The sequence below is a fragment of the Suricata suricatta genome, chromosome 7 (assembly GCF_006229205.1).
Source record: "Suricata suricatta isolate VVHF042 chromosome 7, meerkat_22Aug2017_6uvM2_HiC, whole genome shotgun sequence".
Classification (NCBI taxonomy): Eukaryota; Metazoa; Chordata; class Mammalia; order Carnivora; family Herpestidae; genus Suricata; species Suricata suricatta.
Genome location: NC_043706.1, coordinates 109,904,526 through 109,928,779, shown reverse-complemented (window position 1 = coordinate 109,928,779; position 24,254 = coordinate 109,904,526). Strand labels below are relative to the sequence as shown.

Here is a 24,254-nt window from a genome sequence, read left to right as displayed (position 1 = left end):
GAACTCTCTGAATATAAAATTGACATTGTAGTCCAGCCCGTTCTAGGACTTTAAATTGTAGAAACATATAACCTGGTTGCATCAGAACAGGAGTAATTCTGTTGCAGTAGAATCTACCACGGTTGTGTAGATAATAACCATACAGTTGAATTTCATACGACCACTCTTAGTCACACAAAAAATTCCAACTTTAGATCAGATAGTTAGTTAAAAGAATGCTTACATTTCATGTATGTATTTAATTTTGCTGTCTGATTTCAGAAAGGGGAAAAAAGTCTTTGGACAATACTTACGTTTTGACTGTGCTAGTCTGTTTTAAGCAGATTGTTAATCATCTCCTCTCTTCTTTTAAGGATAGTTTTCCTACAGTTTGTTTATGTGATGGCTCTTAATAAAATGATAACGCGTTTTCAGAAAGCAAATGGATTTGGAACTCTTACTTGTTATGTTTATATTAGGCTTTATTTTAAAGGCAAGTGAGACTGCGTCACGTAAAACAACTCCAAGCTTCCAAGAAACAGTTAAGAAGGCAGAGACAAGCAGAAATACCCCTTCACTAACACTCACACGGTTGCCATGGACCTGCATAAGCAATGGGAGAACACAGAGACTAACTGGCACAAGGAAAAGATGGAATTACTGGACCAGTTTGACAATGAAAGAAAGGAATGGGAGAGTCAATGGAAAATCATGCAGAAGAAGATAGAAGAGGTACAAGTTGATTTGTTTTGAATATATTGAAACTTAAAGCTGAGAATGAAAATGCTGTTTCAAATTTGTGTTGTATTGGAAACTATTTCTATTTTCCTTATTTTGCCTGAGGGATGCATGTCTCAATGACAATTGCGAGATCAAAAATAGCAAACCTTATCCAGTGGTATCCAAGGGACTATGTTTTTTTATAGCCCTGCATGAAAATTAAGAACTTAATATGTCATTCTAAAGTATATCAATTTATTATTTCCTGACTAAAGTGCCTTGGTATCAAAAGCGAGGTATGTATTTTGCATGAGTTTTCAAACACAGGGTCCAGGAGGAAAATCTAAGAAAAGCATATTTGGTAAAATGTGTATTAGCAAAATCACAATGGAGGATTAAAATACAGATCTTTCCTGAAATGATTTATGAATGATATCTACTAAAGAAAAATACATATTAGATAATTTAGTATAATCAAAAGGAGTGTCGTATGTCAAACAGAAAATGGCAGTAGACATGATATTTATTCTGACAAAATGTGCCACATTTATTGGCACATTTGTTAGGAAAAGGGTTATGAAAAACGACGTGCCATGAGTCTGCTACAAATAGCCATTTTATCACCATTAACCATCCCTCAGCTTGTTGGCCCTGGAATATTTCCTTTAAGTATTTACACTGATGTACTTTTAAGCTTGTTTCAACTGAAAATTATTTATGCTTATCTTGCTTTCTTCTAGTGACATCCATGATATAATATGATTTGTGCACATTGCCAAAGTGATTATTTTTAACAGACACTTTGGCCTTTGTTCACAGGCAATCAAAGCTGATGCTTTATGTGTTTATAGTGCAAATTTGTTTTCATTAGCAGCCATGTAATTGGTTGTAAATAAAATATAAATTGACATGCTAGGAGGAAAAATTAAAAAGAGTAGCTATTGAACTGCTCCTCTAACACAGAACTGAGAAAGCAGGTAGGTAGTGCATGTTTATATTATAAGGAGACGCCCCTGCTCACACCTCTAAAGTTTAGAAAATGTGTTCTACTTACTCTCTTAACTCCTTTACCCAAAGACCAAGATTGCATCAACAAGGAGATGTCTAAGTCAAGTCAGAATCCAAAATCCCAAACAAAAACCCGAAGTCCTGGGACATTGGTTCCCAAAGGTTTAGAAGGCCAATGAGTAACACTCAGGTAATTCTATCATCAAAGTGAAAAGGATGGAAGGAGTCGGGACTAGTCTAGTCAATTGTTTAAGCCATGTAGCTAAAATAATCTGCTGTCTGGCTAGATATTTTAAAGTTAAATGGTCATTCTGACAACTCTGTAAATTTTATCTATGGTAAATATTACCCTTTTTGATTAGCAGGCATTAAATATATTTTAAACATAGGATGATACTTTTTAGAAATGCTGTTCCTTTCTGCATCAAGAAGATAGAAAGCAGTAATATTTTTTTCTTTATCGTGAAGAGTAACTGTAAGCTATTTATATCTTGCTGCCTGAAGTATCAGTTCCAGTACTGGGAATATGTTTGGATAATGTGCTTACCCCAGAAGACCCATAGACAATGCTTTTTAATACCTGAATACTAACATTGTACTCCCCTTATCATACTGATATATATTCTTCTACTTCCAGCTTTGTAACCTGTGAGAATGTACTTTTTAATACACCCATCTTGGAGTGCCTGGGTGCCTCTGTCGGTTGGGCAGCCAACTCTTGATCTTGGCTCAGGTCTTGATCTCAGGATAATGAGTTTGGGCTCTGCGCTGGGTGTGTAGCCTACTCAAAAAACCTATATACCCATCTTACAGGCTACAAATGAGGGTAAAAATATTTTGGTGAAGACGAGGAAAGTATTTTCAGTATTTTCACATGTCACAGAGAATCAAGACATTTTTTAAAACTAAAATTAAACATCAACACTTGAAAAAATTATATAACATGCCACAAGCATAACAGACTGTATTTGTTTAACATATATCACTAAGTTCTGTGTATTAATTCAGACACAAGTTATTAAGTCATGTACTAGAGAATTGTAGATTCCCAAATGTGCACATGTAACCAAGTGATATCTTTTTATTTTATTAAAAGTTTTTCACATTTTTAGTTTAGTTTTGAGAGAGAGAGAGACAGAGCACTAGTGAGGGAGGGACAGAGAGAGAGGGAAACACAGAATCCCTCTGCACAGAGGCTACACAGAGCCTGATGCAGGGCTTGAACTCACGGACTGTGAGAGCATGACCTGAGCTGAAATCTGATGCTTAACCACTTAACTGACTGAGCCAACTGAGCCTTCAAAGCAGGCCACCAAGTGATATCTTCTAGTGAGAGGGTCCACCATTGCGTATTAAGATGCTAATGATTCTTTGCCACTAACCACAGTCATTGCATTTGCTCTTTATTGCAAAACCATTTGCTATTGCAAAATCATTTGCTATGTATATACTTGAATTATTTGAAATCTGGACTGATTCAGATAGAAGTTCTAGATACCTGGGGATTTTTTTTTAATCATGTTGCAATTTTTCTTGTTTGTTGACTTTTTTTCAAATAATCAGATAACCATGACAAATATTGGGGTATGAAATAACACAGATTTCCTTATACAAAATAAATTTGCTTTTCATCAATAGCATTATATTATTTGCTTCTCCATACCTCACTTAAATCTGAAGAGAATTTAAGATGGGATATAAAATGTTACATAAAGTAAATAAAGTATTTCAAAAAAAAGAGATGAAGACAGGAGGATCTTACATGAATTGCATGCAGCTAGTTTTTCCAGTAATGAAAAACTTATCAGATATATATGTCCCAATATTTACAACACAAAAGCAAACCTGTTTTCCAAGAATAGCACTTTTGTCCCTGATTTTGAAACTAAAGCAATTTTGTTTTTCAGTCATAACTCTGCAAAAAAAGGACAATGTCCCCATAAGCATTGTTAGATTTAACGTGTACTTTTGTGGGTTGCTTCTTATGATACCCCTCAAGATCAGCCAAAATAGTTCAGAATAAGTAATTTTATGAGGCCCAAAACAATTGAATCATGGCTGTCATTTGATGTTATCCTGAGATCATTCAATGATAGAGCTGTAGGTATCTGTGGAAATAAAAGTACTGCATATCCTTCAGACATCAACTGTGTTTAGTGTTTCTTCCATCTGCTAATATACTCCTTGAATAAAGGAATAAATCTGTAGACACAGGTTGTGGCTGTAAAATGTTTTACATTTGCTTCAAAGATTATCTGACAGAATCCTTTGAAATTTGCCAAGCTTTCCCACGGCTCAGCCCTGAGGAGAAAGCCACTTAGTTCCTCTAATTAGAGGCGAGTGCGTGCATGCCTGCATATTAAACTAAACTCTTATCTAGAAATAATTTGGGATTGGGGCACCTGGGTGACTCAGTTGGTTGAGGGTCCAACTTTGTCTCAGGTCATGACCTCAGGTTCATGAGTCCCAGCCCCACATCGTGCTCTCTGCTGTCAGCCAAGAGCCCATTTTGGATCCTCTGTTCCCCTCTCTCTCTGCCCCTGCCCAGTTCACACTCTCTCTCTCAAAAATAAATAAACATTAAAAAAAAGAAATAATTTGGGATTCACTCGAACATAGAATGATAAATGATAAAGCCTTAGAATTCTAAAGTACATAGAACAGGGTCACATTTGTTTTAATCAGGGTGAGAAATCTTTTTTGAATGTGTATAGGCCTGCCATTAAAAACATCTCAGTAATACATAGTAAATACCTCAATAACACCAATATAGCTTCCAAAGGAGACATCTTTTGATTTCACAACATCCACTTAGGAAATGAAATGAACTGACATACTATATGATATTGTCAACTATTTAGACACTTGAATGTTGACATACAAGTGGAACCATGTATTTTTTAAGCATAATATCAGTTAAATTATTGCTTTTCTCCAAAAGCAGTTATAGAGCATGACCAGTATGCTCTCTCTCTCTCTCTCAAAAATAAACATTAAAAAAAGAAATCATTATTGCTCTATTTGTTACTTAACTTGGATTTAAATAAAATTAAAAGAAAAAGAAAGAATTTGGGATCCACTCAAACATAGACTGAGAGATGATAAAGTCTTAGAATTTGAATATTACATCTAACAGGGTCACGTTTGTTTTAATCAGGGTGAGAAATCTTTTTTGAATGTGGATAGGCTTGCCATTAAAAACATTTCAGTAGGGGCGCCTGGGTGGCTCAGTCTGTTGAGTGTCCGACTACGGCTCAGGTCATGATCTCTCAGTTCATGGGTTCAAGCCCGGCGTCAGGCTCTGTGCTGACCACTGGCTCAGAGCCTGAAACCTGTCTTCATATCTTGTGACTCCCTCTCTCTCTGACCCTCCCCTGCTCACGCTGTCTCTCTCTCTCTCTCTCAAAAATAAATAAAAACATTTAAAAAAATCATCTCAGTAATACATAGTAATATCTCAGTAACACCAACATAACTTCCAGAGGAAACATCTTTTTTGACAGACAAGTAGAATCATGTGTTTTTAAAACATCACCTTAATATCAGTTAAACTCTTGCTTTTCTCTGAAAGTAGTTCAAGAGCATGACCAGTGATTGATTCAGGATCTTCCAACTTGGTAAAAGTACTTGTGCATCACAATGACATGTTTATAAAGATACAAGATTTTTAAAAATTTTTGATGAGTTGATTTCTACACAAAGATACAGAAATTACCATCCATACCTTCACCCACTAAAACTAGTCTTTATGGTTCATTGCAGTTGTGCTGGCTAATCACATTTAGAAGCACCATTCAGAAGCATGAACATTAATACCCCAGAGTAGAGTATCACGATATGGCAAAGAAAACTCAGCATAGTGTGCTTAGTATAAAAAAAAATTGACAAAGTACATTAGGGGGAGAAAAAGTTTTACCTTTGTTTTCCTTACAGCTTTGCCATGAAGTAAAGCTTCGGAGGAAAATCAACATGAATGAACGTGCTAAGATCCTTGATCATGATCGTGAGAAAGCGATTCAAGATAAAGTGGTGGAAACTTCTCCAAATTACCCCAATTTGAGACAATGTGAATTTACAGGGGTAAATCACAGGGATGGTCTGGAAAAAGAAAGTAAAACAGAACAGAGCTTACTCTGTGAAGGAAATCAAATGTGTAAGGAACAAAAAACAACAAAAAAATCAAAAGTAGGGTTTATGGATCCTTTGGCCACAGATAACCAAAAAGCCTATGAGGCCTGCCCTGGCCTAAGGACTTCCAAGGTAGAGGGCAGGAGCTGTTCTGGCACGCTCAACACAGTAAGTAGGACTGTGATTGGCCTAGAACTGTTTCTAAGGAAATATTTACATTTCAAAGTGCTAACATGCTATTGCTTATCTGTAAAAAGGCTCTGGAAGAACTTGCCAAAGTAAGTGAAGAATTATGCAGCTTTCAAGAGGAAATCCGAAAGCGGTCTAACCACAGAAGGTAGGCTGGTACATCTATGATTATTTTATATCAAAAATCAGGGGCGCCTGAGTGGCCCAGTTGGTTAAGCGTTTGGCTTCGGCTCAGGTCATGATCTCATAGTTTGTGGGTTCGAGCCCTGTGTCGGGCTCTGGGCTGACAGCTAGCTCAGAGCCTGGAGCCTGCTTCAGATTCTGTGTCTCCCTCTCTCTCTGACCCTCCCCTGCTCATGCTGTCTCTCTCTGTCTCTCAAAAAGAAATTAAAAACATTTTTAAAAAATCAAGAAAAATATTGTTTTCAGTTAATGAATCCCAATGAATCTCCTCCTTACACTTCGTTAGTGACAATTAACAATAAGTTATTCAAATCTGTTATTTTAGATAGGAAATAAAAACCTTAATTGAATATATCTCTGTTTACTGATTTTTAAACCAAATCTTCTCATTCTCTTTGTAATTTGATTTTTAGGAATAGTGTACTCTTTTGGTATTTGGTTGCGATATACTATGCATAATAAACTAACAAGTGTCTTCTAATATAGTTCTTTTTCCTTTTGCGTGTTTGGCCAGTGGAAGAGTATGTAGCTGGGTAATTAAATACACTTGTAAAGCTTGTCAGATTTAACAATGTGGAGTCTAAATTGTATAATGATGTTCTATTGCAGTATTTTATACCTGAGCCATTTATTTCTCTACATTTATTATGTATATAATGGAAGCATACATAATTCTCAACGTGTTGTGAATATGTGTGCACACATACATAATGATATTTTAAAAAGCCATTTCAGTTTAGAAGCACCTATATAATTGTAAAAGTAAGTTTTCACCAAAGAAACAAGAAATTGTAATGCTCTACAAGATAAGTAAAGATAGATTGTTCTAGGATCAATAATTTATCTCATAGTCAGGGAGTGTGCTTTCCTTGGAAAGCATCAGCAGTGTGTACCCATATTTTTCTTTAGCTGTTTAGAAGTTCAGAAAGAATTTTTGTATTGACTTACATTAGATTTTCTTATTCAACTATGTTTTATACATAATTTTTCCCTCTACCTCCCCATTTTACTTTTACCTACCATTCTCTATTAATGAGTATTTATCTACACTTTATCTAGCTTTACAAGTTGAAGAGATAGAAATATGATCTATATTTATCAGTATAATCAATTAACTTTAACTTGTGAATTTATGTTGTTGCTATATTTAGGTTTTTTGTTTTGATTAAATGTAGAAAAGACTCACCTGTCAATTTTCTTTTACAAATCACACCTGGTATAAAGTTCTCCTTGCTACTCCATAAACTTTAGAAAAAGGTTCAAAATCCTTAGTATGTAATTAAAATACATTACAATTTAACTTAATGATACTTTCATCCTCCACACTCTGCTTTATGAGCTATCCATACCAAAGACCTCCTTATTCCCTGAAGAACCACCCTGTTTTTATTGTGGCTCACTTTGCCTTACATGCCCTTGACCCATCAAAAAAATTCTTACTTTTGTTTGAAGCCAAAATGACATCTTCCATTTGGTACTACCTATGTTTCACTGAACTTTTATTCAGATTTCTGTCATACTTTTTAGCTTAGAATGTCATTTCAAAGTCAAGAGAAGAAACTTGAGCTCATGTGACATAATGAATAGGAACTAAGTAGGTAGAGCAGCGGTATGGAAATGGCTGGAGAGAACCCATAGAAATGGTAATCCCAGTAGCCGATACTCAAAAGGCTACACAATCTAGTCTGAGTGTAAGAGACAGTTTGGGAATAAATGGAAAGATAGTTTGGGTCAGAGCATGCAGACTGTGAGTGCAGAACTGAAAGGTGGGTTTGATCCTACAGTAAAAGGACTTGAGGTTTTGACTAGAAAATTTATATGAAAATGCTTTTTGAGGAAGTTGTGAGTCCTTTTCTTGTAGCAGAAATTCATTGCTTATGCCATGGCTTCTTTCGAGAACTTGTCCTAAATAAAATTATCACTAATATATCTTGTTTTATAATTGTTTAGAATGAAGTCAGATTCTTTTCTTCAGGAAATGCCAAATGTAATTCATATGCCTCACAGAGACCACATGATCAAGGATGGCCAGGGCATTCTTCCAATCGATTTAGAAAAAGAAAAACAGAAAAATACAAAGAATCTGAGCTGTTCCAATGTGCTCCAAAGCAACTGTATGAAAAAATGTGAATTTGATACAATTGATCTGCAAAGAAATGAAATTCCACCAGTTCCTCCTCCAAGAAGCACATCTCGAAATTTTCCCAGCTCATATTCTGAACAAGCTCATGAAAGTTTGAAGGAAAGTTTAGACCACAACGGCCACATGGCCCAAGAGGGTCAAAGTGAAAGGGACTGCAGTCCTGATTTCCTTCTGAGGCACAATGAAATGTCAATTCTGTGTCTAAATGAAGGGAAGACTTTGAAAGATGGTATCATGTTCCCTTCATTGGCACCCAAAACCAAAATAGATAACCAGCATCCATGTGATGAAAATGTTGGACTTAGCATGTGGTCATATGACACAGGGATCAGTGCAAACAGTAGTCCCTCTACTTTGTGGTTTCAGAAAACCTGCTCTACTCCCAATAAGGCAAAGTGTGAAAAGGTGATTCCAGATCATCCTGATAAATCTCATCCTGATCTTCATATTATAAGCAGCAACTATAGCTCCTCAGTGACAGAGAGCAGTGGGTCACTTAGAAGTTTCAATTGTGGCCTTAAGAGGACAACTAGGAATGAAAAGCTGGCAGCAAAGACTGATGAATTTAACAGAGTCGTGTTTAGAACAGATAGAAATTGTCAGGCAATACAGCAAAATCAAAGCTACGCCGAATCTGAAGATCCTAAGCCCTGTGATACCTTAATTACTCATACAGGTAACATATCAGAAAATGACAATGTGTCTGATATTCTGAAAACCAGTGCTCCCGTGTCCATGCCCAGAGAAAATGTGCCTGATAATCCCACCAAAAAAACCTCAACTGGCCTTATCAGACAAACGCAGGAACACGTGAGTCCTAGCAGTTATCGGAGTATGCTCCAAGAGCATGACTGGAGACCAAGTAATTTGTCTGGCCGGCCAAGATCAGCTGATCCTAGGTCAAATTATGGTGTTGTGGAAAAGCTGCTGAAAACCTATGAGACGTCAACAGGGCCTGCATTGCAAAATTCTAAATGCTTCCAGGATAATTGGACCAGATGTAATTTGGATGTCAGTGGTGGGTCCACATTAAGTCAGCATTTAGAAATACTTCAATTAGAACAAGATCTTCAGCAAAAGACAGCTACGTGTGGAGCACAGCAAGTTAAGCGACGAGTAGATTGGAAAAAGGTAACAGAGGTGAGAAAACAATTAACATATGTTGGTAGAACTGTGTCCATATTTAGTGGTGGCTCTAAGTTCAGCAAATTGCCCATTTATAAAATAGAATGCAGGCAAATACTTTGGCAACTTCTCAACTCTTCTGAATAAATATATACTTTAGGACTGTAACTCAATATGAACTTCTTAAAATATGGTTTTTAAGATTGGAAATAGTACATTACAACTCTTAAAATTCTGAAATGAGACAACATAAGTGAAATAAATGGGCTTAAGAACCTCAAGAAGATCAAATGTTTATTGTAAGTTTCTTTCTTGAAAAAATATCCCAAATGTGCATGTGGTGGTTTATAGAATTTTATTCTTCTAAAATTTTTATATTTTTAACAAAAGAGTATTTAAATATTTTTAAAATAACTTTTCACTTATTGGCTATGATTGGTTCAGTCATTCTCAGCATTTGATCTATCTTCCTTCTCATGGAATTAGTCACATGAAAATGACTATGGGTCTAACACATCATAAAATAGTGCATCATAAAATTCCCTTTTTTGTGGAGCAGAAAGATAGTACATGGAAATAAAATGGTGTTAGAGCTTAAAAATTTTTAAGATCATTCTTATTTATGTAAATCCTTAGCATGAAAATTGCTCCCCCCAAATAAGTATTTAAATAAACTGTTATTTTTTCTTAGTTCCAATTTGTTTGCCAAAGAATATATTCTTCATTAGTTATAGGAGAAAAACAGGTTGAAGACATTGGTATTTATAAAAAAGAGCTCACTAACAGTTGCTTTTTATGCATAATTTACAAAAAGTTACATGGTGAAAAATTCTAGTTTTGTAAAGTGCAGTGTATTGCAGTATAGTTTTAAGCTATACAAGTTGCCTTCTTCTGATGTAAAAAATTATTTTCATATGGCTTTCAGACCCCATAAAAATATCAGTTTGGGGGCTCCTGAGTCAGTCAAGCTTCTGACTCTTGATCTCACCTTGGGTCTTGATCTCAGAGTAGTGAGCTCAAGCCCTCCATTGGGCTTCAGAACTAAAATTGATAAAAGAAATAAAAATAAAACACTTAAAAATAAATAAAAATAAAAATATCAGGTTTCATCTATTGCCTGTTTGTACAAGGTAGCAAGTACCCTGCTTTTGTATTTCTCTGTGTTTTAGTTAAGCCTGTAAATACCCAGAAAGCCGTATAGCTGCAGATGGCAAAATGGAAACATGTATAAAATAACCAGCCAAGTACTCAGCTACATTTCTGCACTGGTTCAGAATTTGGGAGGGTCCTATAGTGTAGATTCTTAAGAGTAATTCCACGTCCCCTCCCCCACCCTGCCACTGGAGAAAATCTTAAATAAATAAATAAGATTCCAAAGAGAGAAAAAGAAAATGCAGATTATTGTCATAGAAATAGAGGCTATCCTCCCTACCTATCTCAGCTGAAGGAGCAGTAATAATACTCTGGCATAAAATGTGTCATGGAAGTGTAAAAAAATCTTTTTTTTAAATGTTTATTCATTTAGGAAAGAGAGAACACCAGCGGAGGAAGAGCGGGGGGGGCGCTGGACAGAGGATTCCAAGTGGGCTCTGCTCTGACAGCAGCGTGCCCATTGCAGGGCTCAAACTCACAAACTGACAGATCATGACCTGAGCTGAAGTTAACTGGACACTTAACTGACTGAGCCATCCAGATGCCCTTTTGAATTTTTAAAATATTTTTAATGTTTATTTTTGAGTGAGACACACTGTGAGTGGGGGAGGGGCCAAGAGAAGAGGAGATGCAGAATCCTAAGAAGGCTCCAGATTGAGCTGTCATCCCAGCGCCCCACCAGGGGCTCAAAACTATAGGAACTGTGAGATCATGACCTGAGCTGGTGTCTGACACTTAACTGACTGAGGCATCCAGACATTTGAATTTTTTTAATTGCAAGGGTCTAAGAATGTTTTCTGCCATTAAAATAGAAGGGAAAGAAGGAAGAAATGAAAGAAAAGAGAAGGGAAGGAAATGGTTTAAGTCACCAGATAATGCCCAATATTGTGATTCTTTATTAGCATTTACAGTAAAATTCTATTTTAAAAATTTTAATGATAATTTTGAAATGAGAAATAGTAATAGCAGCTCTTGGTAAAAAGATAGCATCAGATAAGTCATTTGGTGATCTGTGTGCCTTTTGCTTATGATTTCTCAAAGTGCCAAAAACTTGACATAAATGAGCACACTTTCTCCTATAAATTATTATCTTTTTCTTTAATAACGTTAAAACATCCTAATATTCCTCTAAGAAATATTATCAAATTTATTTAACATAAACTTTTGAATCCTGAACTTGTAAAAAGAAACCAGTTGTTTTAAAATTTCACAATGTAAAAAGATCTACAAGATTATCAAATACCATATTCCATATTAAAAGTGAATGGTTTGATTAAAACATTTACCACAGGGGCGGCTCAGTCAGTTGTGAGTCCGACTTCAGCTCAGGTCATGATCTCCCAGTCAGTGAGTTCAACCCGACCGTTGGGCTCTGTGCTGACAGCTGAGCCTGGAGCCTGCTTTGGATTCTGTCTCCCTCTCTCTCTGCCCCTCCCCCGCTTATGTTCTGTTCTGTCTCTCAAAAATGAATAAACAAAAAAATCTTTTTTAAAAACAAAAACTTTTAAGTCCACAAATATTAGACAGTTACCTTCCTTAGTGCTTATAAATGTGCTATAAATATGGTTACTTGCCTATAAATATGCTAACACATTAACCCTGTAGTTGGGATCCATAACATATTAAGCCCATCGTTGGTGCTTGTAGAGTGAGATAAATGTCTTCCTTTGTCCCTTAGGAATCCATGGCAGTGAAGTCTTCACCTGGAAAAGGATTTTCCCGACCTGCTAGACCAGCAAATCGCCGTCTCCCATCCAGATGGGCCTCGAGATCTCCATCGGCACCCCCTGCCTTGCGGAGAACTGCCCCCAGCTGTACCATTTCTCTGCAATCTGCAGCACCGATGGTCTGAGTCTCTGGCCTGGATTGCTAGATGACAAAAGTCCTAATTGCCAGAGCATTCCGAGTGTTTACAGCCAATCCGGTCTCTTCTCTGTCTTTCAAGTTCACTGGGACAGACAGTTTTAATCTTAACTTCCCATCAGTCTTCAGTGTTTTTAATCTATGGAATAATTATCTTCCTGTATTTTGATTTCTTAGATCAGAATTTTTTAATGCCATCTTCATTAATTTGCCAATATGGTTTAAGTTGAAACAAATGTACTATATTGTATATTTTAACTTTCTTGCAAGTGGCAGAAAGCAAGGTCATGTGCATGGTCATGTGTTTGTAGGTGCATGTGTTAAAATAGGAAGTATCCTGGTATGTATCTAGATAAGAAAAACTTCTGTGCTAGTGTTGACTTTGAAATTATAATATGTATACCTATATATTCTTTGTGTTTATTTAAAAATTTTGAAAATATACAGTACTATTTCTATTTTGTATACCTTTTAATAGGTATCCACTTTAGGCATTTGAGGTACATATATTAACTAACGACTTTCTTGATCCCAACTACATTGAAAAATAAGAATTATACACATTAATAACACTTGGTAGATTTCTATATACAACTCATAAATAATTTCTTAACTGATGTAAGGATGGATTAATACCATTGATCTCCTCGTTTATTCTCTTATTAAATAAATAAAATTGTCACAGGTTTAATAGACCAGCCTTCTAAAGAAAACATAAAATGTTCACAAAATCTTTTGTATATCATTTGGTAGTCTATGATGGCTTTAACCGTGTACTTGATCCCCAGAGCCATATCATGAGACTGCCTTAGAAATAACAGAACTTAAAAATGAATTTATTTTGTCAACTTCAGTAACAAATAATCCTTAAATAGGATATGAAAATCAATTCAGTTATGTTGAATTCTACTTTTTTGTTAAATTGTAGTAAGCTGTTAGTTAAGCTCCTTTATTTGAAGTCATATTTAGAGGTAAGTCATTTCCTTTTTCTTTTTCTAACTTTAGTTAGAAATTAGTACATAAAAAACCAATTCACTTTCTTATTAACAGGGATGATTAGAAATGATATTTCATTGAGAGCTGAATTATAATATATTTCTTATAGAGTGCTACATTTTTTAAAAAGCCTTAAACTAAACTTTGGCATTCATGAGTTGCATAAGGAACAGAAATGTGTATTTTGGCCACAGTTCACATACAGTGAACATGTAAGATCTATGTTGAGAACTGAAAGAAGTATGAATGTTGAGGTACATGGATGATCATAGAAGCAATTTTGCTCTCTATTGTCTCTCTATAAAACCAACTTTGTTATTAGATACAACTTCTATGTAAGCTTTTCTTTTACTACCAGAAAGATTAAGAAATTCTTGTCACATAAGCATTCAATGACCTTCTTATGATATATTCTAACAAGTAAGAGAAATGCATCTCATTATACATCATGACTTGAGGTAAAGTAAATAATTTCCAAATCCCAGACTGCCTTAAAATGCTCAGGACTATTGTTTGGTGATGGATGGATTTGTACTTTCCCAAGGAGGAGAATTTATAGGAGCTGAGCTGAATTAAACTTCTAGAATGTGAGGATGGAGCAGATGGCAAGTAAGGGCCTTAGAGTCACTCTTTTTTGGAATAGTTTGAGAAGAATAGATATAAACTTTTCTTTAGATTTTGGTAAAATGCACCTGTGAAACCATCAGGTCCTGGACTTTGGTTTGTTGGGAGTTTTTGGTTACTAATTCAATTTCTTTGTTGATAATTGATCTGTCCAAATTTTCTATTTCTTCCTGTTTTAGGTTGGTAGGTTATATGTTTCTAGGAATTTATCACTTTCATTTAGGTTGTCCAATTTGTTGACATACAGTTTTTCTTATAATTGTTTTTACTTCTGTGGTTGGTGTTTAGATCCACTCTTTTAATTCTTGTTTCTTTCAGAAGTATCCTTTTCCATAGGAAACCTATCAGAGACCAGTAACCTAGATGCCAACTGATATCATTTATTATATGCTTTTCATTAAGAAGGGGAGAAACACTAGGGCAATGATAGCCTATGGCATACAATGATTGGCCCACTAGGAAGGTGCTGCTATGCTACAGTGGAAAGACTGCCCATGGACTGGGCAACATCCCTGCTCCCCTCCATCGCTGGATCCCAGGTAGTCCAATGTGGATCTGTAGTTCTTATCTTTCACTACAAGTCAGAATATTGAAGATCACTTTTTAAAAAATTCCTGACCTCATCCCATATTTACTAGAGCAGAATTTCCAGGAGTGCAGAGTGGGAATCTGGATAACAACAGCAGCAACAAGAAAGCAAAATATTAGATGATTAGAGAGATTTGGAAGCAGTGACATCAAAGCCCAAATAGATGGGCACCATTGGGTAGTCATGTTACTTCCCTGGGACTTGCTTTTGCTACCTGTAAAAGAAAAGGATTATGTTATCAGGCATACAATTTTAAACCACCTTTTCTATTGCCATTTGAATGAAACAGTGGGACATATTTTAACACCTTCCTATGTTGACTAAAATCATAGAATTGTAGAGTTAAAGAAACAACTTAGTATATAGTCCAACTCCTTGACTGTAAAGATAAGCAAACTGAAACAAAAGTTATTGAAATATTCTGTTTTCTCTTTTAAAATATTTTATAATTTTTTATGAAGAAACCTATCAGGTAAATGGAAATAATCCTTGAAAAATATTTTTTTATGTATTGTGATTTTTAACTGGTAGTTTTTCTACTTTGGACGGACATGTTCTTCCAACAACATACCCTTCATTATTCTCTCATTGCTAGATTTAAGACATTTGTCAACATTTCAGAAATATTTAATTAGAAATACTTGTGTTAATAGGAGTTTTCCTGAGCAGACTCTTGGAGAGAGAACTCTTACATTATTTCAACGGAGGAGTCTGATCTCAGAAATGAAAAAGAACAAGGCAGAAAAAGTACTTGAGTTTTTGTGCATGTGTGTGACTACACACAATTTTTGCACGAGTTCTCTATATTGCTTTATCACCAAAGCCAGATATAAATATATATATTATGTTTGCATAATTCACTTTATCAAAAATTAACCTTAACTTTCGTTGGTTTTTACATAAACAATGAGGATGACCAGATATTGTCATGCATAACTTAGCTCTACATAGAAGATTTAGCCAGACTCTATGTCATCCTGGGAAAATATCTGGACCTAAAGAAGAACCTGCTTCCCTACAAAGATTTTTTAAATTATTTTTAGGCATAGGTACGTCTACTTAATATTAAAATCTCCTTCAGTGATTGGAAGTTATCAAATAAAATAGGTATGGAAACACGTACTGTGGCATGTATATACATTGAGAAATTTTGATTTTCCTCCCTTTCTATAGCAATCTCCAGTAAAGCTGAAAGTTCTATGAAGCCTAAAATCACACTTTAGCCTAGCTTCTCTTAAAATATCTTTACATAATAAAATCTAAAAGCCACGCCAGTATGAATTCCTGCACCTGGCCATAGATAACCCTGTATAATTTCTTATACCTGATATCCACTCTGCCCACTTAACCACTTACTGAATTCTTCTTTGAAAAATATTACTGCTATGAAATTTGCCTTTACATGTGAAATTAGTTTAATTATTTTTAGGTAGTTTCAGATTTCTATTATAGTACTATTTTGCTTCAATGATGCATGTTTCTTCTTAAGTAGCAAGTATCATTATTAGAATGTACAACAACGACATGTTTAATGTAGCCCAGAATATGCATTTTCAAAAAAAATGGGCTTCATAAAGTAAAAAAATTAAAACAAAACAAAAAAGTTGGGGGGGCAGCTTTCAGGCAGGTGTCATCTCAACATTTTTTACTGTAGGAATTGTTCTTCTCATAGAAAATAATTTTTGTTCCAGTGAGGAAAACAACCAAAAGATTTAAAATCTGATACATATTGCAATGATCTTATTAATCTAAAATGTAAAATTGGCAAATTCTGAAAAAAAATATGCTTATATGAAACTAGGATGCAATCTAGAAATTAAGAAAGAATCTAGAATGGGAAGGACTGTACAAGTCATGCAGAACAATCTCATGGAGAGGGGAGAAACTCGAAACTCAGAGCAGTCTATGTGCTTGCCAAGGTTATGAGGATGGACAGCAAGCGGGGCTCCAACCTCGTGTCCTGCCTCCCTGTACAGCTATGTCGATCGATGACTTGATGGCTTGCAAAGCACATTTCTATCCCTTGACTTGTCTACTTCTTACAACAAACTTCAGGCTGGCCTCTGTGATTTCTAATTACAGGGGGAGAAATAAAATAATGAAGATAATAGAATAAGATTTCCCAAGATAACACTGACAAATATATAGGTAGTTGTCCAGACTCCTAATTCAGACTCTTTTCCAAGAAAAAGAGGAAGAGGGAGCAAAGGATGAACACTTCTTTTCCACTTATGTTTTATGTGCAAAACAAGTTGTTTATTTTGCTTTCATTAAGTTTCTCTTAAATTTGCCTTTCAGTTTTCTTAACCAAAGTTCATCATTCATGATTTATATGGTTTCAGTGGTTTCAAGAGTTAGTACTGAAGAAGTCATGAAGAAGGCTCACTTTATCAAAATATTTTTTCATTTTTTGATGTCTATCCTCTGACATTTTGTATGTGGGCCAAAATGTTGAAAGTAAACATACATAGCCAAAGCAACCCTCATCTGTAGTACCAAGTGATTCCTGATCTCCTCAACCTTCAAAAGAATCATAGAAAATTTTCATATTATATGACTTAAATGTACTCCAAAATAAATGAGAACATTTCCCTTGAAGCTTGCAGTTATTTCGAATTTATAATCTTACTCTGAAATAAATTGTGTCTGCCAGTTTCATTTTGAGGCTTTATTCTCTAATTAAATTATTTACTTATGTAATTTTATAAAAATCATTAAACAAATTCAATCCAGCTATTTGGGATCTGCAGACTTTTTTCTATATAATGCTGTTCAGCCTCAAAATAATGCCAAATTATCTAACCTGAATTATATATATTTTTTTATCTTTGCCCAAAATTTTGTGTTAAAATTAATCTAGTAAAATATTCTCTGAATTAATGATATCTTGAGTGAAATAGTCAATTTGCAATAAAAGCCAGAGAACCACTTGTAATATTTTTTAAAAGTGTCACATGTTGGAGTAAAAGTGGGCAATAGTCTCCATCTGCTAAAATTCAGGAGGTAAATTGTTAGGGATAAAGATTCTTCCTAGGAGATCCCAGGCAAGAAGTGGGGAGCTGAGACTAAGCATGTCACCTTGTTTAAAAGGAAGCTGGTCATGGTGTAGCCCAGGGAGCTGAAGCTATGTGAATTCATGACTTACTCAACTCGGCAAAAGCAAGCACTAGACTTTCCCAAACAAATCGAGGGCCTGGGGAAACCTCAACATCAAAGACTCCAAGGTGAATCATGCCTCAGATTCAGGCAAGTGATCATCTGCAAGGAGATTCTTCATAAAGCAGCTAAGACCCAAAACTGATGCCTGAGCCAAGGTAGGAATGTAGTGACTCTGGAAGGAATTGTCAAAAGCAAGACACTAGATCAAAGAGCCTTGTCCTGGGGACCAACAGGTAGAAAAGTGGAAAAATGAAGCTAGAGGTAGGGAGGAGTACTTCCACTGGAAATAAGAATGGAGAGGTCTTCACCAGCACACCACATCCTTACTGAAGTTGGGAGTCAAGGAGACTTGGATAGCAAGTTAAGGACCCACTAATTGCTAGCAGGCAACTAGCAGTGTAATCACTGCAGAGCTGAAATAAGTGGAGTTTTGGTGCATCTTGAGCTCTCATCCGGAATATTTTTAGGAACTAGAATTGATAGGAGGCCACCAGAAGACCTATGAGAGATTTAAAAAGACAGATAAAGATGATTACGTGTAGACTGATACTCTTTTCTCTCCACCTTTGCTTTATTGTTTTCTTGTGACTGTACCAGAAGAATCTAAAAATTTTATCTAGATAATCTGATAAAATAAGCCACTTATACCTTCATATAATAGACCATAAGAGCAAAATTAGGTATCCCAGAAATTGGAAGTGATATTTTTCTCCAATAGTAATATAAAACAGGCACATAATTAAAGAGTAAGACCATTTATTAAACTTAGAAAATCACTCAAACTCAAAATTGTCTGTATATATGATGTGGGTGAGCATAGGGAACACCCAAATTGCATCTGAGAATAGAATATTGTCTCAAAGAAAAAGACATGCAATGTGATTATAACTAAAGATCAAACTTAACTACTCCAAGGGCACCTGGGTGGCTCAGTTGGTTGAGCATCTGACATTGTCTCAGGTCATGATCTCACAGTTCATGGATTTGAGCCCAGTGTTAGGCTCTGCACTAAAGGCTCAGAGCCTGGTGACTGCCTCAGATTCTGTGTGTGTGTGTGTGTGTGTGTGTGTGTGTGTGTGTGTGTATGTGTGTGTGTGTGTGTGTGTGTGTGTGTGTGTGTCCCTCCCCTATTTATGCGTGAGCTCTCTCTCTCAAAAATAAATAAACATTTTTTTTAAAAAAAGCAAATTTACTTACTCCAAGCTCTGTCTGAATGGAAAGAAGATGGGCTTCATGGAGCCAAAGAAAAGGTAGCCCTAAAGAAGAATATTTAGTATTACTCCACTGCCCTCCAATGGAAAAGGCCAGGGTCTGAAAAGATGAAATTCCTGGCCATGACCTATTCTGTTCTGGTAATGGGAGCAGTAGGTTCCCCCAGACTGATCTGTACCACACAGATATCCCTCAAGGTCCCCTAATGCAGGAAGCTCACTTTTCCCATTCACATTCAAACAGCCTTCAGAGTCTCAAATTAACTATCTAGGTATTCAAGGAAGTAAAAGACCATCTAGACCAGTGTTTCTTGAATGTTTCAGAAAACTCTACAGGGTGCCTGGGCTCAGGTCAGATCTCACGTTTGTGGGTTCGAGCCCTGCGTCAGGCTCTGTGCTGACAGCTAGCTCAGAGTCTGGAGCCTGCTTCAGATTCTGTGTCTCCCTCTCTCTCTGCCCCTCCCCCTCTCATGCTCTATCTCTCTCTGTACCCAAAATAAATAAAACATTAAAAAAATTAAAAAAAAACTCTATAATAGCAGAGAAAAGAAATAGATATCCAAAGGTCTGGGATGGTGTCTAAAATTCTTGAATATTGGAGGGGTAATTACAAATTTAATATTATTTAGCCCTTATTTTTTATTTTTTATAGCTACTTTCCAATAACTTTATTTTTATTTTTTTAGTTTCTATTCTCCTCAATTTATTTCTTTATTTATCTATTTATCTATTTATTTATTTTGACCTCCAACTCTTTTGCTTTTCTTTTTTTTTAAATATACTTTATTGTCCAGTTAACTAACATACAGTGTACACAGTGTGCTCTTGGCTTCGAGAGTAGATTCCCATGATTCATCACTTGCATACAACACCTAGTGCTCATCCCAGCAAGTGCCCTCCTCAATGCCCATCACCCATTTTCCCCTCTCCCTCACTCTCCAGTCAACCCTCAGTTTGTTTTCTGTATTTAAGAGTCTCTTATGGTGTGTCTCACTCTCTGTTTGAAATATTTTACCCCTTCCCTTCCCCCATGGTCTTTTGTTAAGTTCCATAAAGTCCACATATGAGTGAAAACATATATCTGTCTTACTCTGACTGACTTATTTCACTTAGCATAACACACTCCAGTTCCTTCCAGTTGTTGAGAATAGCAAGATTTCATTCCTTCTCATTGCCAAGTAATACTCCACAGTATATATAAACCACATCTTCTTTATCTATTCATCAGGTGATGGGCATTTGAGCTCTTTCTATAATTTGGCTATTGTTGATAAAACTGCTATAAACATTGGGGTACAGGTGCCACTATGAATCCTGTATCCTTTGGGTAAATTCCTAGTGGTGACATTGCTGAGTTGTAGGGTAATTCTATTTTGAATTTTTTGAGGAACCTCCACACTGTTTTCCAGAGCAACTGCACCAGTTTGAATTCCCACCAACAGTGCAAGAGATTTCCCATTTCTCCGCAGCCTCACCAGGATCTGTTGTTTGCTGACTTGTTAATTTTAGCCACTCTGACCAGTGTGAAGTGGTATCTCAGTGTGGTTTTGATTTGTATTTCTCTGATGATGAGTGATGTTGAGCATCTGTTCATGTGTCTGTTTGCCATCTGGCTATCTTCTTTGAAAAAGAGTCTATTCATATCTTCTGCCCATTTCTTCACTGCATTTATTTGCTTTTTGGGTGGTTGAGTTTCATAAGCTTTTTATATATTTTGGATACTAACCTTTTGTCCAATATGTCCTTTGCAAATATCTTCTCACATTTCACCAGTTGCCTTTTAGTTTTGTTGATTGTTTCCTTTGCTGTGCAGAAGCTTTGTATCTCGATGAGGGTCCAATAATTTGTTTTTATTTTATTTCCTTTGCCCTTGGAAACGTGTCAGGTAAGAAGTTGCTGCGGATGAGGTCAAAGAGTTTATTGCTTGTTTTCTCCTCTAGGGTTTTGATGGTTTCTTGCCTCACATTTATATCTATCATCCATTTTGAGGGGGTTTTTTGTGTGTATGGTGTAAGAAAGTAGTCCAGTTTTATGCTTCTGCATGTTGCTGTACAGTTCTCCCAGCACCATTTGCTAAAGAGACTGTCTTTTTTCCATTGCATAGTCTTTCCTGCTTTGTCAAAAATTATTTGGCCATACATTTGGATAGCCTTTCCTACTTTGTCAAAGATTAGTTGGCCATACATTTGTGGGTTTAATTCTGGGTTCTCTATTCTATTCCATTGGTCTGTGTGTCTGATTTTATGCCAATACCATGCTGTCTTGATGATGACAGCTTTGTAGTAGAGGCTAAAGTCTGGGATTGTGATGCCGCCTGCTTTGGTTCTCTTTTTCAACATTACTTTGGCTCTTTGGGGTCTTCTGTGGTTCAATACAAATTTTAGGATCATTTGTTTTAGCTCTGAAAAGAATGCTGGTGCAATTTTGATTGGGGTTGCATTGAATGTTAATTTCTTTGGGTAATATTGACGTTTTAACAATATTTGTTCTTCCAACCCATAAGAATGGAATATTTTTCAATTTCTTTGTGTCTTTTTCAATTCCTTTCATAAGTTTTCTATAGTTTTTTAGCATACAGATCTTTTACATCTTCGGTTAGGTTGATCTAGGTTATTTTATTTTTCTTGGTGCAATAGTAAGTGAAATTGATTTCTTGAATTCTCTTTCTGTTGCTTCATTAATGATGTATAGAAATGCAACTGATTTCTGTACATTGATTTTATATCCTGTGATATATTGCTGAATTCATTTATCAGTTCTAGCAGCTTTTGGTGGAGTCTCACTATCCAAGTCTCCTTTACTCCCAACTTCAGTAAAAATGTGGTGTGCTGGTGAAGACCTCTCCATTCTTATTTCCAATGGAAATACCCCTCCCTACCTCTAGCTGCATCTTTTCACTTTTCTACAGGTTGGTCCCCAAGAAAAGGCTCGTTTGTTTAAATAAACCTGTGCCCCTTTCTTTCTCTTCTTTCTATTCTAGAACACATATGGTATAGATATTACATTTCATTGAATCAATTAGTTTTCTAAGTTCTCTAAGTCTCCCTCCATGGTCTAGTATTTTCTTATATCTCGTTTTCTTGGCTTAAACTTTTTACATAATTTTCTTCTGTTTTAGTTATTCTCCCCTCTGCTTCCTCCATCCTTGCTGTCACTGCATCTACTTTATTTTTCACCTTATTTACAGCATTTCTTAATTTGTCATGACTACTTCTTAGTTCCTTGATCTCTGCAGCAGTAAATTCTCTGCTGTCTTCTATGCTTTTCTCAAGCCCAGTAATCTTATGACTAGTATTCTAAATTCTTGGTCGTATATATTGTTTATGTCTGTTTTGAGCAATTCTCTAGCTATCATTTCTCCCTGGAATTCCTTTTGAGGAGAATTCTTCTGTTTCACCATTTTGGGTAGTTTCCTGTCCTTTATGTATTTTAATAGCTTGTTATGGGTCCTGCATCTGTGAGCACTACTATATTAAAAAGAAAGGGGTCATATACTCTCCAGGCCTGGCCCTTCAGGAGGTGTGTTGTGTGCTTTCTGTTGTTTTTACTCTGGTTGCTTTAATCTCCCTACTCACAGTGGTGGTTTGGATCTTGCACCAGGTGTGCATTGATTTGTTCATTGAAGTAACCCTGGAGAAAATTTAAAAAGCGGATGGTGATGGAAGAAGCCCTATCCTATACAAAGAAAGAAATGGCAGGGGTGGGGAAAAAGAAAAGAAAAAAAATTGATCAGGCAGAGAATCAGAGAAACTATAAGACTTAATCCAGAGAGAGAGGAAAGTAAAGTAGATACAGTCAAGGTGTAATAAGAATAGATTAAAAATGTCTGCTTAAAGAAACCAACAACCAGAACAGAGAAGAGAAGAAATAAGAGGAAGAAAAGAAAGAAGAAGAAGAAAAATATATGTATACATAAAATAGGAATTGACCAAAAATCAAATCAGAAAATGCAAAACCACTGGACAGACATTTGATGGTGCCTTGGAACTGGTGGCTGTGCTGGATGAGGAGGTGCTGTCTGGTTTGGTCAGTGTCAGCCTCACTCCAGTAGCTAGGCAGTTTCTAGACTCAGAGAGGTGGGGTTTGGTGTAGGCGGGTCTGCCTCCATAGTGGGCCCGCCTCCACAGTGGGCCCTCTGTCCTGTTCCCTGAAATCCCACCTTGTTGGCAATGAGGACAAAAATGGTAACCCCCAGTCTCTCCTCCCTGGACCAGGTGTCCCAGACCACTCTGTTCAGACCTTCCTCACGGTGCCACACAGGCGCTAGCAGGCTGGTTCTGTTCTCTCCACCATCTCCTGTGCCTCCCAGGTGCTTGGTTGGGATTCAAACTCTGATGTCTTAAAGGATCCTGCTCTGTTCCCCCTGGTTCTGGGGTAGTGTCACTGACTAGCCAGCTGACAAAGTGCCTCTAGCTGGAAGGTGCCTGCAGGGTCTATCATCTTTGGAGCTGCTATATACCTTCTTCTCACAGCCCTCAAGGGAAGGGATTGCTCTCTCCAGCTGTGCCTCTGAGCTCACTACCACTACCCGAAGCCAAGGCTGGTACCCCTCCCCACCAGGCACGCACAGAGTGGCCAGCCCCAGTCCAGAGAAAGTCCCACAACCCTGAATCATCACCTCAAAGGCTGTTTGCAAGGCTGTTTGCAAGTCCATGGTCCAGAGAGGTTTTTCCCTTGTCCAAATACAATCTTACACTTCCATACCATCTTGCTGGGAGCCACACCAGCCTTGCTGGATGACACGGTCACAGTAAGGAAATGGTAGACATAGCACGGCTCCTGCCACAGGGGCGGAAGCTAGCATCTTCTTCTGTTAACTCATTGCTCGTGTAAAATTAAGCCTGTTGCTATTGATTAGACCTCACAATGTTCCAAATCAGACCAATATTCCCCAGATACCTCAGGGGAGGAAGCATATTCCCACCTCTATGAAGAGGAAGTTAAACAAAACACTGCAGATGTTTGTTGAAAGGCTCTTCTATGGAACTTCACAAACTTAAGACATGGAAATAAAGGGGGTTAAAGAACACAAAGATAATGTTTATCTTGGCCCGGAGAGAAAGCCTAACTTAGGAAATAGAAACAAACAAGAGCCAGGCACAAGTTACTGCGCAAACATATGCTAATTTGGTGCCCATTGTGAGGATAGGTAAGAGTAGTTACAACTTAAACTCATATGCAAAGG

At 36.6% G+C, this 24,254-nt stretch overlaps 1 protein-coding gene across 1 annotated transcript; it reads left to right on the top strand.

The window, feature by feature from the left end:
* The first annotated feature begins 560 nt into the window (after nucleotides 1-560).
* KIAA0408 (KIAA0408 ortholog) lies at nucleotides 561-12,932 on the top strand. Its single transcript, XM_029945005.1, has 5 exons — nucleotides 561-711; nucleotides 5,641-6,003; nucleotides 6,093-6,172; nucleotides 8,158-9,490; nucleotides 12,306-12,932. Exons 1-5 carry the CDS (start codon nucleotides 577-579, stop codon nucleotides 12,477-12,479), a joined length of 2,085 nt encoding a protein of 694 aa, XP_029800865.1. The 5' UTR covers nucleotides 561-576; the 3' UTR covers nucleotides 12,480-12,932.
* Nucleotides 12,933-24,254: the final 11,322 nt, after the last annotated feature.